The sequence below is a fragment of the Orcinus orca genome, chromosome 2 (assembly GCF_937001465.1).
Source record: "Orcinus orca chromosome 2, mOrcOrc1.1, whole genome shotgun sequence".
In the NCBI taxonomy this organism is placed as follows: Eukaryota; Metazoa; Chordata; class Mammalia; order Artiodactyla; family Delphinidae; genus Orcinus; species Orcinus orca.
In genome coordinates, this window is record NC_064560.1 from 101,929,527 (window position 1) to 101,944,941 (window position 15,415).

At 36.0% G+C, this 15,415-nt stretch overlaps 1 protein-coding gene across 7 annotated transcripts in view; it reads left to right on the forward strand.

The window, feature by feature from the left end:
* Positions 1-15,415, forward strand: part of MNS1 (meiosis specific nuclear structural 1) — an 84,072-nt gene that overhangs the window by 52,785 nt on the left and 15,872 nt on the right. For 5 of the 7 annotated variants that reach the window (XM_033436972.2, XM_049705997.1, XM_049705998.1 and 2 more), the window contains 4 exons: positions 5,104-5,206; positions 7,899-8,128; positions 9,064-9,280; positions 9,382-9,489. In XM_033436972.2, coding sequence (XP_033292863.1) covers positions 5,104-5,206; positions 7,899-8,128; positions 9,064-9,280; positions 9,382-9,489 — 658 coding nt within the window. The remainder of the gene's footprint in view (positions 1-5,103; positions 5,207-7,898; positions 8,129-9,063; positions 9,281-9,381; positions 9,490-15,415) is intronic. The other 2 variants (XM_033436970.2, XM_033436973.2) reach the window with 1 other exon arrangement.

Below are 15,415 nucleotides of genomic sequence, written 5' to 3' on the forward strand. Positions count from 1 at the left end.
ATGAGTATGACTATATACTAAGTCCTGTGAGTCCTCTGAGTGAGTGATGGAACCCAGTGTGGGGGTGGTCTTGGGGACTCCAAACATAGAGACAAAAAGAAGAGAAGAGAGAACACAGAACAGGTAAGACAAATAGAATATATTAAGATTGTAAATGTAACCCAACTGTATTAGTAGTTATAATAAACATGTTTGAACCATTTATGAAAACAGATCATTTGTTATGCCAGAACAAATACAACAGATTTTTAACACATTTATTTCATACATAGTATGTTCTCTGACCACAGTGGAGTTAAACTAGATATACAGTAACAAAAAGACCCCAAAAAACTAGACAATCTTTGTATATTTAGATATTTTAAAATGTACTTCTAAATAACCCCAGGCTAAAGGAGCAATCAGAATTGAAATTAGAAAGTATTTTTAACTGAATGATAATGAAAATGCCACATAGTAATGGTTGTAAGATTGGAGTCACATCTGAGAAATGGTGTAGTAGGCAGCTCCAAGTTCCTGTCCTCCCAGTCAAACTAGCAGAAACTGTCAGAATCAACTTTGTAAGAACTCTGAACAACAAAGTTTTATAGCAACCAACTGCATGCTCAAACAAGAAAAAGGCAACTTAGCAATGGAAGCAAAGTCTTTAGTGTTTTTACTTTTCCTTGCTCCATCCCCTCCCAGCTATGAGGCAGTCTTGAGGACAGCAGCCCATAGAGTACCAGGCCCTGGTTCTGGAGGAAGAAGAGCAGATCTTATTTGCAAATTATTGTGTCTGTATATTCTAACCTACCTGGGAGCTACCTGAAGGACTGACACAATGTGCTTATCTGTGTTTCTCCTAATTCAGAACTCAGGCCAGAAAAGCAAATTGTATCTCTGGTAAGATTTAATTTCCATAATATATAAAGGATGCCTACAGTTCAACAACAAAAGACAAACAACCCAATTCAAAAATGGGCCTGGTACTTAAAGATTTCTCCAAAGCAGACAGACGGTGGGCAATAGCACATGAAAAAGTACTCAACATTTGTTATTAGGGAAATGCAAATCAAAACCACAAGCAGATACCATTTCACACCTGGTAGGATAGCTGTAATAAAAACAATGGAAAATAAGTGTTGGTGAAGATGTGGGCAAATTGGAAACCTCAGACATTGTTGGTAGGAATGTAAAATGGTGCACTGTGGAAGACAGTTTGGCAGTTCCTCTAAAAGTTAAACAGAATTACCATGTGGTCCAGCAATTCCACCCTTAGGTGTACGCTCAAAAGAATTGAAAAATTGAAAACAGGGACTCAATCAGATAGTTGTACGCCAATGTTCAATGCAACATTATTCACAATAGCCAAGAGGTAGAAGCCACCTAAGTGTCTATCAGCAGATGAGTAGATAAACAAATCGTGGCATATACATACAGTAGAATATTATTCAGGTATAAAAGGGAATGAAGCTCTCATACATGCTGCAATATGGTTGAACCTTGAAAAGCATTATCCTAAGTGAAGTAAGCCAGAAACAAAAGGATAAAGACTGTATAATTCCACTTACATGAAATATCTAGGGACAGATTTGCAGAGACAAAAAGTAAATTAGCAGGGAAGGGAGGAATGGGGAGTTATTGCTTACATGGGTACAGCATTTCTTTTTGGAAAAAAAGTTTGGAAATAGTGTTGATAGTTGCCGAGCATTATGAATGTAATTAACACCACTGAATTGTACACTTAAAAATGGTTAAAATGACAAATTTTTGTTATATATATTTTACAAGAAAAAAATTCTAGGATTAAAAACCCCCCAGAACTTGTCCCCATAAATAGCTAAAGCTATTCCTTGAGGATAGCTTATAATCTAAAATGACTATTAGAAAAGAAGACTCCATCTGGAATTATTTGAAAACAAAGAGAAAATTCCCATCTGGAGTGATTAAAAAATAATGTAGGATAAAGATAAGGTCAGAAATGAGCAATTTAGAATGTAGACATAAAGTAGAATCAACAAAGCCAAAAATTGTGCCTTTAAAAAGGCCAATAAAATTGATAGTCCCTGGCAGGAATATATAACTGTAAAAGAGAATGTACAAATAACCAATTCTAGGAATAGATAGTGTGATATAACTGTAGATCGTACAAATGGGAGATCACTGTAGGTCATAGCAGGATATTGTGAACAATTTTATGCAAATTTGAAAATTTAGGTAAATTACTAAATAGCACATTTACCAAACTGACTAGCAGTAGTAGAAAGGGAAACTGGCTCTGCAGTGCCAGTTTTGTCATAAAATAAGTGTGCATATGTGCATGCATCTGTTTTTGCATTTTTCTATCCCATCCTTCCGCAACTGGGGTTCCATAAGAGAACCAAGTGTCACAGAAAGTTGAATGATTGTATTTTTAATTTTCTCAAAGACAGTATATAGCTGGTATTATTTTAGATCCAGAGGAACCAAGTTAATTCACTGCACATAATAGATGCTTAAGGGCATTAGGGCTTAAAACTTGTAGTTGAGAAGAGCTGCTCTAGTCTATTCCATTGATCCATTTGTTCATCCTGTGCTAACACTACACTATCTTAAATATTGTGGCTTTATAATAAGTATTCATATCCTGAAGAAGTCTCCAATTTTGGTCTTCTTAAAGATTGTTTTAGGGCTTCCCTGGTGGCACAGTGGTTGAGAGTCCGCCTGCCGTTGCAGGGGACACGGGTTCGTGCCCCAGTCTGGGAGGATCCCACATGCCGGCGGAGTGGCTGGGCCGGTGAGCCATGGCTGCTGAGCCTGTGCTTCCAGAGCCTCTGCTCAGCAGCGGGAGAGGCCACAACGGTGAGAGGCCCGTGTACCGCAAAAAAAAAAAAAAAAAAAAAAAGATTGTTTTAGCCATTCCTACTTTGCATTTCCATATACATTTTAGAATCACTGCAGGGCATTCAGAAATAGACATTTAAAAAAAATGATACTGTATCAATTAGATATCCATATGGAAGAAAATGAACTTGATTTCTACCTCACACCACACATAAAAATCAATTCCTGGAGGATTATCGTCTAAAAGTTAATGGTGAAATAACAAAGCTTTGAGAGACTAATACAAGAAAATGTATTTATGTCTGTGGGGTGGGCAACATTTCTTGAAACATGACACAAAAGTTACTGACAATGAAGAAAAAGATTGGTGGATTAGAATACTCTTCATCTGAAGAAACCACTGTGAGAGTAACTGCAGACTGGAAGGAGGTATTTGCAATGCATATAACCAACAAGAGACTTGTATGCGGAATATATAAAGAACTTTTGGCTTCTCTGGTGGTACAGTGGTTGGGAATCCGCCTGCAAATGCAGGGGACATGGGTTTCAGCCCTGGTCCAGAAAGATCCCACATGCCGTGGAGCAGCTAAGCCTGTGTGCTACGACTACTGAGCCTGTGCTCTAGAGCCCGCTAGCCACAGCTACTGAGCCTGCGTGCACAACTGCTGAAGTCTGCGTGCACAACTACTGAAGCCTGCGTGCCTAGAGCCTGTGCTCCGCAACAAGAGAAGCCACCGCAGTGAGAAGCCTGTGCACTGTAATGAAGAGTAGCCCCCGCTCGACGCAACTAGAGAAAGCTGGCGTGCAGCAACGAAGACCTAACGCAGCCAAAAATAATAAGTAAATAAATAAATTTTAAAAGACTTCTATGCAACAATAAGAAGTAGACAAACCAGTATAAGAATGAAAATATTTTTTTAAATATTAAACAAGAACTTCATAGAAGTTATACAAATGAGTCAACATATGAAGAGGTCTCAGTTCCAATAGTAGTTGGGAAACATAAATTAAAACCCCAGTGATAAATTACATCCCCCAAAAGAATGGTTAAAATCTATGAAAAGACGAAAGTGTTGCTGAGGGTGTGGAGTGGTGCAAGTGCTTAGACACTGTTTATGAGAGTGTAAATCTGACAAAGCTTTGGAAAACTGCCATTATCTACTCAATTTGAACACAGCCTACCCTGTGACTCAGAAATTTCACTTCTAGGTGTATATCCAATGGGTATGGGTGCCCTTGTCCTTCAAATGAAGGTCGTTTATTTGAATATTGGTTGTTTGCAACTTAATGCACATTTTTTTGTAGAGACAATATTATAAATTGATTGGGTTTGTATATTGGTGCATAATCATTAGTACCCAACTCTAACAAAAATCTTTGTAAATGTATCTCAAACTCTTAGTGGAATAAAATATGTAGACTAACCTAGAAACTTAATCCTCGTTTCTAACACTTTTTATGTAAGAAGGTAATCTTGTGTCATATACATTTGCACCTACAATGGTAAGGGCAAGAAGGACCCACACCATAATACCAGGAATATCTCTCTTCCCATGTACATCTTGGTGACATCTCAGGGCCCTTCCAACTCAGAATTCTCATATTCTGTCATATTCAGAATTATGACTGGCACAGTAAAATAAAAATTTTTGTATGGCATATTGTTTTCATTAAATTTAGGAGAGTGATAGATTAAAAAGTAATTCAGAGATTATCTGACGCCAATCCCCATTTTTTTTTAACAGATAAGTAAACAAGCCCAGAGAAGTGACCTAAACTTGCCCATGTTACTCCCTCTTCATCATCATCAAAAAATAGTTACCATATGTAGTAGAGTGTCTGCTGTTATACACATTAACTTATTTAATTGCCAAAACTACACCTTTTACAGATAGCAAAACCAAGGTACAAAATTTAAGTAACTTGTATAGGTTTAAACCTCTCCACTATAGTTATTCTTTTAGCCTAATAGTACTGGTAACTGGACAGAAATTTTAACCTATATTGATATAGCACCTTTTCTGAGCCAGGCACTGGCAGAAAGATTTTTAGTGATGATTATTGAAAATAAAAGGGTTGTTTTGTCTAGAAAAATTAATTACAATGTCTCTTTTCACATGCATTCTGATTTTTCTTGGGATGAATGGAGAAAGGGGTATTTTTTCAAAATATTTTAAAAATAATGTAAATATCTTTTATGCATTTAGAAAAAAATTCATTTAAATTGCAGATACATATTATTTTTAAAATGGTAAGAGATACATGGTCCTCGAATTTAAATTTCTGTCTTTTTTAAAACAGTATTGAGCTCAGAGAATTGGAGAAGAAATTAAAAGCAGCTTACATGAGTAAAGAAAGAGCAGCTCAGATTGCTGAAAAGGATGCCATCAAATATGAGCAAATGGTAATCATGTTTCTGGTCATTATGTTTTCCATATTTTTAGCTTCATTTAGAAAACCAAAAATAGACCAATTTTTGGAAAATTGTTACATTCTATACAGAATTTACACTGTTAGATTTCTCAAATACTTTTATACTTTGCAGATCCTTAAGGTGTAAGAAATTATGGATATTGAGCTTTGTGTAATTTAATAGTAGAACCTTTCAGAGACACAAGGAATTTGGTTGACGCTTAGAATGAACAGCTATATTCAGTAACTCCCAGCATTCTTGATGGTCTCTAACTGATTATTCTCTGACAAACCAATACAAGTTGTTAGCATAATCAGTGTATTTTAGAATGTTACTAAATTTTTAATTTTTAAAATGTTTTAAAAAATAAACTATAAGCAGGAAACTTTTCTGTTTCATAAATATCAATCTTTTCTTCTCATGTTTTCCTCTATTTTTATCCTCTTTTCTTACTCCTGACCTACTGTGCATTACTGGTAATAGTTACTCTTGGGCAAAGGAGTTTCAGACACATGCAGCAGTAGTGTTGCACAGTATAATATAAAATAGGGTTTATTAACACTTAAAAGCAGGGTGTACGTCATCACTTGAGCTCTCGTTGTCACTCATAAAGGCTAGACATAGATGAAAAGGTCTGATTGCAATGTTACACAGTCTTTTAAGTTCCCTTCTCTCATTTCTCTATTACTTTGTAGAGCATTTTGATAGCAGAGTTCCCCCTCTCCTAGATCCCTTTCAAAGATGTTATACGGCTATTAAAGAGAAAGAGGTAAAGGGAAATAGTTTGGCTTCTAAAGTTGGCCAGAATATATTATATGTTAAAAGGAAAAAAAGCAAGTTGCAAAAAAATTTGGAGAATAATACATTTCACAGTACATTTTTTAAAACTTGTACATGTATGTATGTGTATATCAGCATCTGTGTGTGCATGTATATACACACACATATGTGTTCTGTATATCAACACACATGTTCACACACACATAGAATTAGAGGGGTGATATCAAAATACTTGACCAGTGCAGTGTTATACAGGCTTCAAATAAGAACAGATGCTGGCCATAGTGAAATGTGTGTGTGCATGTGTGTTAGTATAGAAGAAGTCTGGTGGGTTGTACAGCATGCTGTTAACATGATAACCTTTGGTGTGACAGGTGGTAGGAGAGGGTAAGGAGACTTCACTTCATGAGCCATACTCTACCCTTTAAAAAATAAAGTAGAACATAAACAATGTACTATTTGACCAGTAGATTGCAGTTTAATTATTTTGATAATTGAGATTATTCGAGGCAGTTGTAGATATTTATTCTGGCTGTTGAAAGAATTGCTGTTATTTTCTAAATAAAATTGATCCACAAAAATTAAAGTCAAATACTCCTAGGACTTGACTAGGTGTCAGGATATTTAGGTGCTAGTTTTGGCTCGCTCTCTCAGCCTTAATTTTCTTATCTGTGAAATGAGAACACTGTACTTCTATAAGTGTGTGATAATTTGTACATACATGTTTTTGTCTTGTCATATTTTTTCTATAGAGCCTAGTACAACATGTGCTAAGAAAAGAGAAGGAAAGAAAGAATTTTGGTCAAGTCATATTAACAGTGTATATGTTAAAGGCATCAATTAGATCAGGAATGGCATTAGCATTCATATTTTAATCTGTTTCTTCTTTTATGTTTGATGCTGCTAGCCATTCTAGCATTTGGGATGTGATCCTAATGGTAAAGGATGACTTTTTTTTTTTTTTTTTTTTTTGAGGTACGCGGGCCTCTCACTGTTGTGGCCTCTCCCGTTGTGGAGCACAGGCTCTGGACGCGCAGGCTCAGCAGCCATGGCTCACGGGCCCAGCCACTCCGCGGCATGTGGGAGCTTCCCGGACTGGGGCACGAACACGTGTCCCCTGCATCGGCAGGCGGACTCTCAACCACTGCACCACCAGGGAAGCCCAAGGATGATTTTTTTAAAGTGCCCTAATATATTTACTTTAAAACATTTTGTTAAATGATTTCAAAATGCTCAAAACAAGTAAGGAGGTTAACCCATTCAAGAAGCAGGGTTGTGTCTAACTCAGAAGGAATGGTCTTGAATGAGTGAATTAAAACCTAAGAAAACAGGCACAGTGACATATGTGACCCTTTTATTAAATTAAAGTGATTACCAGGGGCCTTTAATAAATGAGAAAGAGGAGACTTCAAAGGCCAGTAGCAGGAAAGAAAATTTAGGCTGAGAGAAACTTAAGAGCTGCTCAGAGCTATTTAATAGCAGACCTGTATTAAAAAGATAGTACCGTCCTTACTCTAAATAGCAGCCAATACCCAGTGGAGCTAAAATTTGTGAAAATTGCCTACATCAACTTTTAAATAGATGAAAAAGATGACTACTGCTCTGGCAGTTAACATAGTTGTTAACAAAGCACTTCTAATTTTACTTACTGTTTTTCAAATGTGGAGTTTATTCTCCTTATTGCCCTGAGAGAGCTACTTGAAGGAATAGGAAAGCCTCTTTAGGGTTTGACTCATCATTCAAACCCTTCAGGTGACAGTGACTTACCTTTGCTTTTTACCTACACAGTTACATAATATTTTATATAACAGGCTTTATAGTATTCAATTCCATCTGCTAAAAGTATTCTATCCTACTGTGCTCAGATTTGAAAGTGGAAAGATGAATTTTGTTTTAATAACAGAAACGTGATGCTGAAATTGCCAAAACTATGATGGAAGAACACGAGAGATTAATAAAGGAAGAGAATGCTGTGGAGGAAAAACGAAACAAAGTAAAAGCACAGTACAATCGTGACTTAGAGAAACAACTTGAAGAACAAGGAAAGAAGAAGCAGGAAGCTTATGAGCAACTGCTGAAAGAGAAACTCATGATTGATGAAATTGTTAGGAAAATCTATGAAGAAGATCAATTGTAAGTTTATCCCAACTTTCTTACATGCCTAAACATTTACATTAGATTTATCTCAGGCTTGTCATGAAGAGGAAATCACCTAAACAGTGCCCAGTACATGGTAAGTCCCAGTAAATGTTATCACATAAACTGAGACCAAGTCTTCTCTTTTTTTATAAATTTCTTTCTTTCTTTCTTCATGGCTGCGTCGGGTCTTTGTTGCTGTGTGCCAGCTTCCTCTAGTTGCGGCGAGCCGGGGCTACTCTTTGTTGTGGTGCGCAGGATTCTCATTGCAGTGGCTTCTCTTGTGGCGGAGCACAGGCTCTAGGTGTGCGGGCTTTAGTAGTTGTGGCTCGCGGGCTCTAGAGCGCAGGCTCAGTAGTTGTGGCACATGGGTCTAGTTGCTCCGCGACATGTGCGATCTTCCTGGACCAGGGCTCAAACACGTGTCCCCCACATTGGCAGGCGGACTCCAAACCACTGTACCACCAGGGAAGCCCCCAAGTCTTACTTATCTTTGTTAGCATGATAATTAATTGTCTGATAGTTAAGAAATACTTATTGACAATGGCTAAACTTTGATTTTCTTAAGTAAGCCCATATCAAGAGAATTTGTTTTCTGTTCAGTTTCCCTGGTAGACAGCTAAAGTGTAGAGTGCTGTGAAACATATATAAACAGGTGGTGGCCTTTCTGAAGTGAGATGCATAAAACATCATAATAGGTTAGAGAAGAGGCATAGTAGTAGTTGACTCAGAGAAAATTCATATCTGTTATTATATTTAGTGGCACATAGTAAACACTCAAAATGTTTGTTGCATGAAAGAATGAAAAAATTGTAAATAGGGAAGCCATTTTTCTCCACATCATTATCAACTGAAGGAAATGATACTTACATTTTTTGATATTTTATTATTATTTCTGTTACTATACAACTGCATTCACTATTGCTTTTTAGGGAAAGACAACAAAAGTTAGAAAAAATGAATACAATTCGAAGGTATATAGAAGACTTTAAGAAAGAGCAGGCTCTCTGGAGAAAAAAGAAACATGAGGAAATGGAAGAAGAAAACAGAAAAATCATAGAGTTTGCCAAGATGCAGCAACAAAGAGAAGAAGATCGGATGGCAAAAGTTCAAGAAGGTGAAGAAAAAAGGCTACAGCTTCAGAATATGGTATTAAAATAACCATTTCTTTAACACTGGAGAAATTCTGAAATATTTGTCATAGAATTTGATTCCTTTACATGTTTGTGTGTTTTTTTAAAATTTAATAGCTGACTCAGAGATTGGAAGAAATGCTGCGACAACGTGAAGATTTAGAACAAGTGCAACAGGAATTATACCAGGAAGAACAAGCAGAAATACATAGGAAGAAACTAAAAGTAAGTTTTGGAAATTGAAGGAATGATTAACATAGAGAAGAGTATCATTTTGAGATGAAGCAGTAGAAAGATAATAGATTTAAACCTAACCATATTGATAATTACCTTATATGTAAATAGTATAAACACTACAGTTAAAAGAGATTTTTAGGATGGGTAAAAATGCTAGACCCAGGCAGCAGTTCACAAAGTGCATCAAAAGCATGATGCAACTATATTATCTACAAAGGAACATAATTTAAATATGAAGACACATATGGTTTAAAAGCAAAAGGATGGAGAAAGATATACCATACCAACACCAACCAAGAGCATGTTAGAGTAGAAATCATGATGAATAGGCTAAATTCATGTAGAGGATGTAATAGCCCTAAAGGTGTGTGAACCTAAGTAAAACTTCAAAATACATGCAGCAAAACTGGAAAAACTGAAAGGAGAAATAAATCCATAATTATTTATATTTGAATGTTTCAATACTTCTCATTACTATATAAAATAAGTAGTCAGAAAACCATGGAATATAGTGTTGAACAATAATATCAACAAATCAAGATTTGTCAGTTTTCTAAATGGGTGTTTTTTGTTCACTTATTGTAGAATTTTAAGAGTTCTTTATGTATTCTAGGTACTAGTCCTTTGTCAGGTGTGTGTTTTACAAATATTTTCACTCAGTCTATAGCTTGTCTTTTCATCCTCTTAACAAAGTCGTTTTCCAAGTAAATGTTTTCAATTTCTGTGAAGTCCAATTTATCAGTTTCTGTTTTTATGGATCATACCTTGGTATCAATTCTAGGAAGTCTTTGCCTACATCCTGAAGAATTTCTCCTTTTTTTCCCTAAAAGGTTTCATTTTCAGTTAATTTTTGTTTATAAGGTATGAGAGTTAGGTCAGGTTTCATTTTTGCTTCTCTGTGTCCAGTTGTTCCACACTATTTGTTGAAAAGGTTTTCTCTCTTACATTGAGTTGCTTTTGTACCTTTGTTTAAAACACAGTTGAGCATATTTGTGTGTATATTCCTGGGATCTCTATTTTGTCTGTTGATCTATGTGTCTATCCCTTCAGCAGTACCACAGTTTTTTTTTTTGTTGTTGTTGTTTTTGCGGTACGCGGGCCTCTCACTGTTGTGGCCTCTCCCGTTGCGGAGCACAGGCTCCGGACATGCAGGATAATCTTGTCTGTATCTACAAATAGTCATTGGGGAATTTGATAGGAATTATATTAAGTCTGAATATCAATTTGGGGAAAATTGACATATTCATTATATTGAGTCTTCCAGTCCATGAACACAGAATGACTCTCCACTTACAGTTGCCCCTTGAACAACACGGGTTTGAATTGTGTGAGTCCACTTATCTTCAGATATTTTTCAGTAGTAAATACTACTATTTACACAGTCCATGGTTGGTTGATTCCACAGATATAGAGCAACTGTGGACATAAAGAGCTGACTAAATTTTGTGGATTAACCCGTGTTGTTCAAGAGTCAAGTCTATTTAGATGATCTTTGAATTTTTTCATCAATGTTTTATAGTTTTCAGCTTACAAATCCTGTACATGTTTTGTTAGATTTACATCTAAGTATTTCAGTTTTTTGAGTGATTGTAAATGGAATTTGTTTTAGTATCATTGTCCACATACTCATTGCTAGTGAATTGACTTTTTTAATGTTTATCTTGCGTCTCATGACCTTGCTGAATTCACTTAGTAGCTGTAGGAGTTGGTTTGTTTGTTTTTCCATACATAGTCATGTCCTCTGCAAACAGGGACAGTTTTATTTCTTGCTTTCTTATCTATATACCTTTTATTTACTTTTTTTGCCTTATTGTACTGGCTAAAACTCAGCACTGGCTAGCACTATGTTGAATAAAAGTGATGAGAGTAGACATCACCTTTCTTTGTTATCTATCAGGGGAAAAGCATTCTGTTAATTGTAGTTTTTTTTTGTAGATGCTCTTTATAAAGTTGAGGACTTTTTCTCCTATCACTGTTTTTCTGAAGATTTTTGTCATGAAGGGTGTTGAATTTTTTCAGATGCTTTTTCTACATCTATTGATATGACCATGTACTTTTTCTTCTTTAGCCTGGTTGATTGCATTGATTGATTTTGGGGGGTTACTGAACAACCTTGCATCACTGGAATAAATCTCACTTGGTCATGGTGTATACTTCTTATAATATATGACTGGATTTTAGTTTCCTAATAATGTGTTAAGGATTTTTGCATCCATATTCATGAGGAATATTGGTTTTTAGTTTTCATTTTTTATACTGGTGTCAGGGTAATACTGTCTTCATAAAATGAATGGAGAAGTATTTCCTTCTATTTTCTAGAAGAGATTGTTTAGAATTGGTGTTAATTCTTTAAACATTTGGTAGAATTTTCCAGTGAAACTATCTAGGCTAGGAGTTTTATTTTTTGAGAGTTTTAAAATATTAATTCAATATTTTATTGTATATTTATTTATTTTAAAGTTTTTATTTTATATTGGAGTATAGTTGATTTATAATATTGTGTTACTTTTAGGTGTACAGCAAAGTGATTCAGTTATACATATATCCATTCTTTTCCTGATTCTTTTACCATATAGGTTATTATAGAATATTGAGAGTTCCCTGTGCTATACAGTAGGTCCTTGTTGATTATCTATTTTATATATAGTGGTGTGTGTATGTTAATCCCAAACGCCTAATTTATCACTCCCCCCCACCTTTCCCCTTTGGTAACCATAGATTTGTTTTCGAAGGCTGTGAGTCTCTGTTTTGTAAGTAAGTTCATTTCTATTGTTTTTTAGATTCTACATATAAGTGATATCATATGATATTTATCTTTCTCTCTCTGACTTCATTTAGTATGATAATATCTAGGTCCATCCATGTTGCTGGAAATGGCATTATTTCATTCTTTTTTATGGCTGAGTAATATTCCATTGTATATACGTACCACATCTTCTTTATCCATTCCTCTGTTGATGGACATTTAGGTTGCTTCCATGTTTTGGCTACTGTAAATAGTGCTGCAGTGAACACTGGGCTGCATGTATCTTTTCGAATTATGATTTTCTCTGGATATATGCCCAGGAGTGGGATTGCTGAGTGAAATGGTAGCTCTATTTTTCGTTTTTTAGAGAACCTCCATACCATTCTCCGTAGTGGTTGTACCAATTTACATTCCCACCAACAGTGTAGGAGGGTTCCCTTTTTTCCACACCCACTCTGGCATTTATTGTTGTAGACTTTTTGATGATGGCCCTTCTGACCGATGTGGTGTGATATCTCATTGTAGTTTAGTGATGTTGAGCATGTTTTTGTGTGCTTTTTGGCCATCTGTATGTCTTCTTTGGAGAAATGTCTCTTTAGATCTTCTGCCCATTTTTTGATTGGGTTGTTTGTTTTTTTGATATTGAACTGTATGAGCTGTTTGTATACTTTAGAGAGTAAGCCCTTGTCAGTTGCATTATTTCCAAATATTTTCTCCCATTCTGTGGGTTGTCTTTTCATTTTGTTTATGGCTTCCTTTGCTGTTCAGAAGCTTTTAAGTTTCATTAGGTCTCATTTGTTTATTTTTGTTTTTATTTCCATTACTCTTAGAGGTGGATCAAAAAAGATATTGCTACAATTTATGTCAAAGAGTGTTCTGCCTATGTTTTCCTTTTAAGAGTTTTCTAGTATCTGGTCTTACATTTAGGTCTTTAATCCATTTTGAGTTTATTTTTGTGTATGGTATTAGAGAATGTTCTAATTTCATTCTTTTACTTGTAGCTGTCCAGTTTTCCCATACACAAAGAGACTGTCTTTTCTCCATTGTATATTCTTGCCTCCTTTGTCATAGATTAATTGACCATAGGTGCATGGGTTTATTTCTGGGCTTTCTATCCTATTCCATTGATCTATATTTCTGTTTTTGTGCAAGTACCATACTGTTTTTTTTTGGCTGCATTAGGTCTTCATTGCTGCACGTGAGCTTTCTCTAGTTGCGGCAAGCAGGGGCTACTCTTTGTTGTGGTGAGCGGGCTTCTCGCTGCGGTGGCTTCTCTAGTTGTGGAGCATGGGCTCTAGGCACGTGGGCTTCAGTAGTTGTGGCACGTGGGCTCAGTAGTTGTGGCACACGGGCTCTAGAGCGCAGGCTAGCAGTTGTGGCGCATGGGCTTAGTTGCTCACGGCATGTGGGATCTTCCCAGACCAGGGCTCGAATCTGTGTCCCCTGCATTGGCAGGCAGATTCTTAACCAGTGCGCCACCAGGGAAGCCCTACCATACTGTGTTCATGACTGAGGCTTTATAGTATAATCTGAAGTCAGGGAGCATGATTCCTCCAGCTCTGTTTTTCTTCCTCAGGATTGCTTTGGCTATTTGGGGTCTTTTGTGTTTCTATACGAATTGTGAAATTTTTTGTTCTATGAAAAATGCCATTGGTATTTGGTAGGTTGCCTTTTGTAGTATAATCATTTTAACAATATCGATTCTTCCAATCCAAGAGCATGGTATATCTGTCTATCTGTTTGTGTCATCTTTGATTTATCAGTACTTTATACTCTTCAGAGTAAGGGTCTTTTGCCTCCTTAGGTGGGTTTATTCTCAGGTAATTTATTCTTTTTGATGCAATGGTAAATGGAATAGTTTTCTTAGTTTCTCTATCTGATCTTTCATTGTTATTGTGTAGAAATGTAAGAGATTTCTGTGTATTAACCTTGTATCCTGCAACTTTACCGAATTCATTGTTGAGCTCTAGTAGTTTTCTGGTAGCATCTTTAGGATTTTCTATGTATAGTAGCATGTCATCTGCAAACAGTGACAGTTTTACTTCATCTTTTCCAATTTGGATTCCTTCTGTTTCTTTTTCTTCTCTGATTGCATGTTAGGACTTCCAAAAATATATTGAATTATAGTGATGAGAGTGTACATCCTTGTCTTGTTCCTGATCTTAGAGAAAATGCTTTCAGCTTTTCACCGTTGAGAAGGATGTTTGCTGTGGGTTTGTCATATATGGCCTTTATTATGTGGAGGTATGTTCCCTCTATTCCCACTTTCTGAAGAGTTTTTATCATGAAAGGGTGTTGAATATTTTCAAAAGCTTTTTCTGCAACTATTGAGATGGGCATATGGTTTTTATTCTTCAATTTGTTAATGTGGTGTATCACACTGATTGATTTGCTTGCAGATATCGAAAAATCCTTGCATCTCTGGGATAAATCCCACTGGATCATGGTGTATGATCCTTTTAATGTATTGTTGGATTTAGCTTGCTAGTATTCTGTTGAGGATGTTTGCATCTGTGTTCATCAGAGATATTGGACTGTAATTTTCTTTTTTGTGGTATCTTTGTCTGGTTTTGGTATCAGGGTGATGGTGGCCTCATAGAATGAGTTTGGGAGTGTTTCCTTCCTCTGCAATTTTTGGAAGAGTTTCAGAAGGATAGGTGTTATCTCTTCTCTAAATTTTTGCTGGAATTCAGCTGTGTTTGCTAGAGTTCTGGTCCTGGGCTTTTTTTTGTTGGAAGATTTTTAATCACAGTTTCAATTTCAGTACTTGTGATAGGTCTGTTCGTATTGGGTTGGCCAAAAGGTTCGTTTGGGTTTTTCCATGAAATGTTACAGGAAAACCTGAACGAACTTTTTGGCCAACTCAATATTTTCTATTTCTTCCTGGTTCAGTCTTGGAAAGTTGTACCTTTCTAAGAATTTGTCCGTTTTTTCTAGGTTATCCATTTTATTGGTGTATAGTTGCTTGTAGTAGTCTCTTATGATCCTTTGTATTTCTGTGGTGTCCATTGTAACTTCTCCGTTTCCATTTCTAATTTTATTGATTTGAGCCCTCTCCCTTTTTTTCTTGATGAGTCTGGCTAAAGGTTTATCAATTTCGTTTATCTTTTCAAAGAACCAGCTTTTAGTTTCATTGACCTTTTCTATTGTTTCCTTCATCCCTGTTTC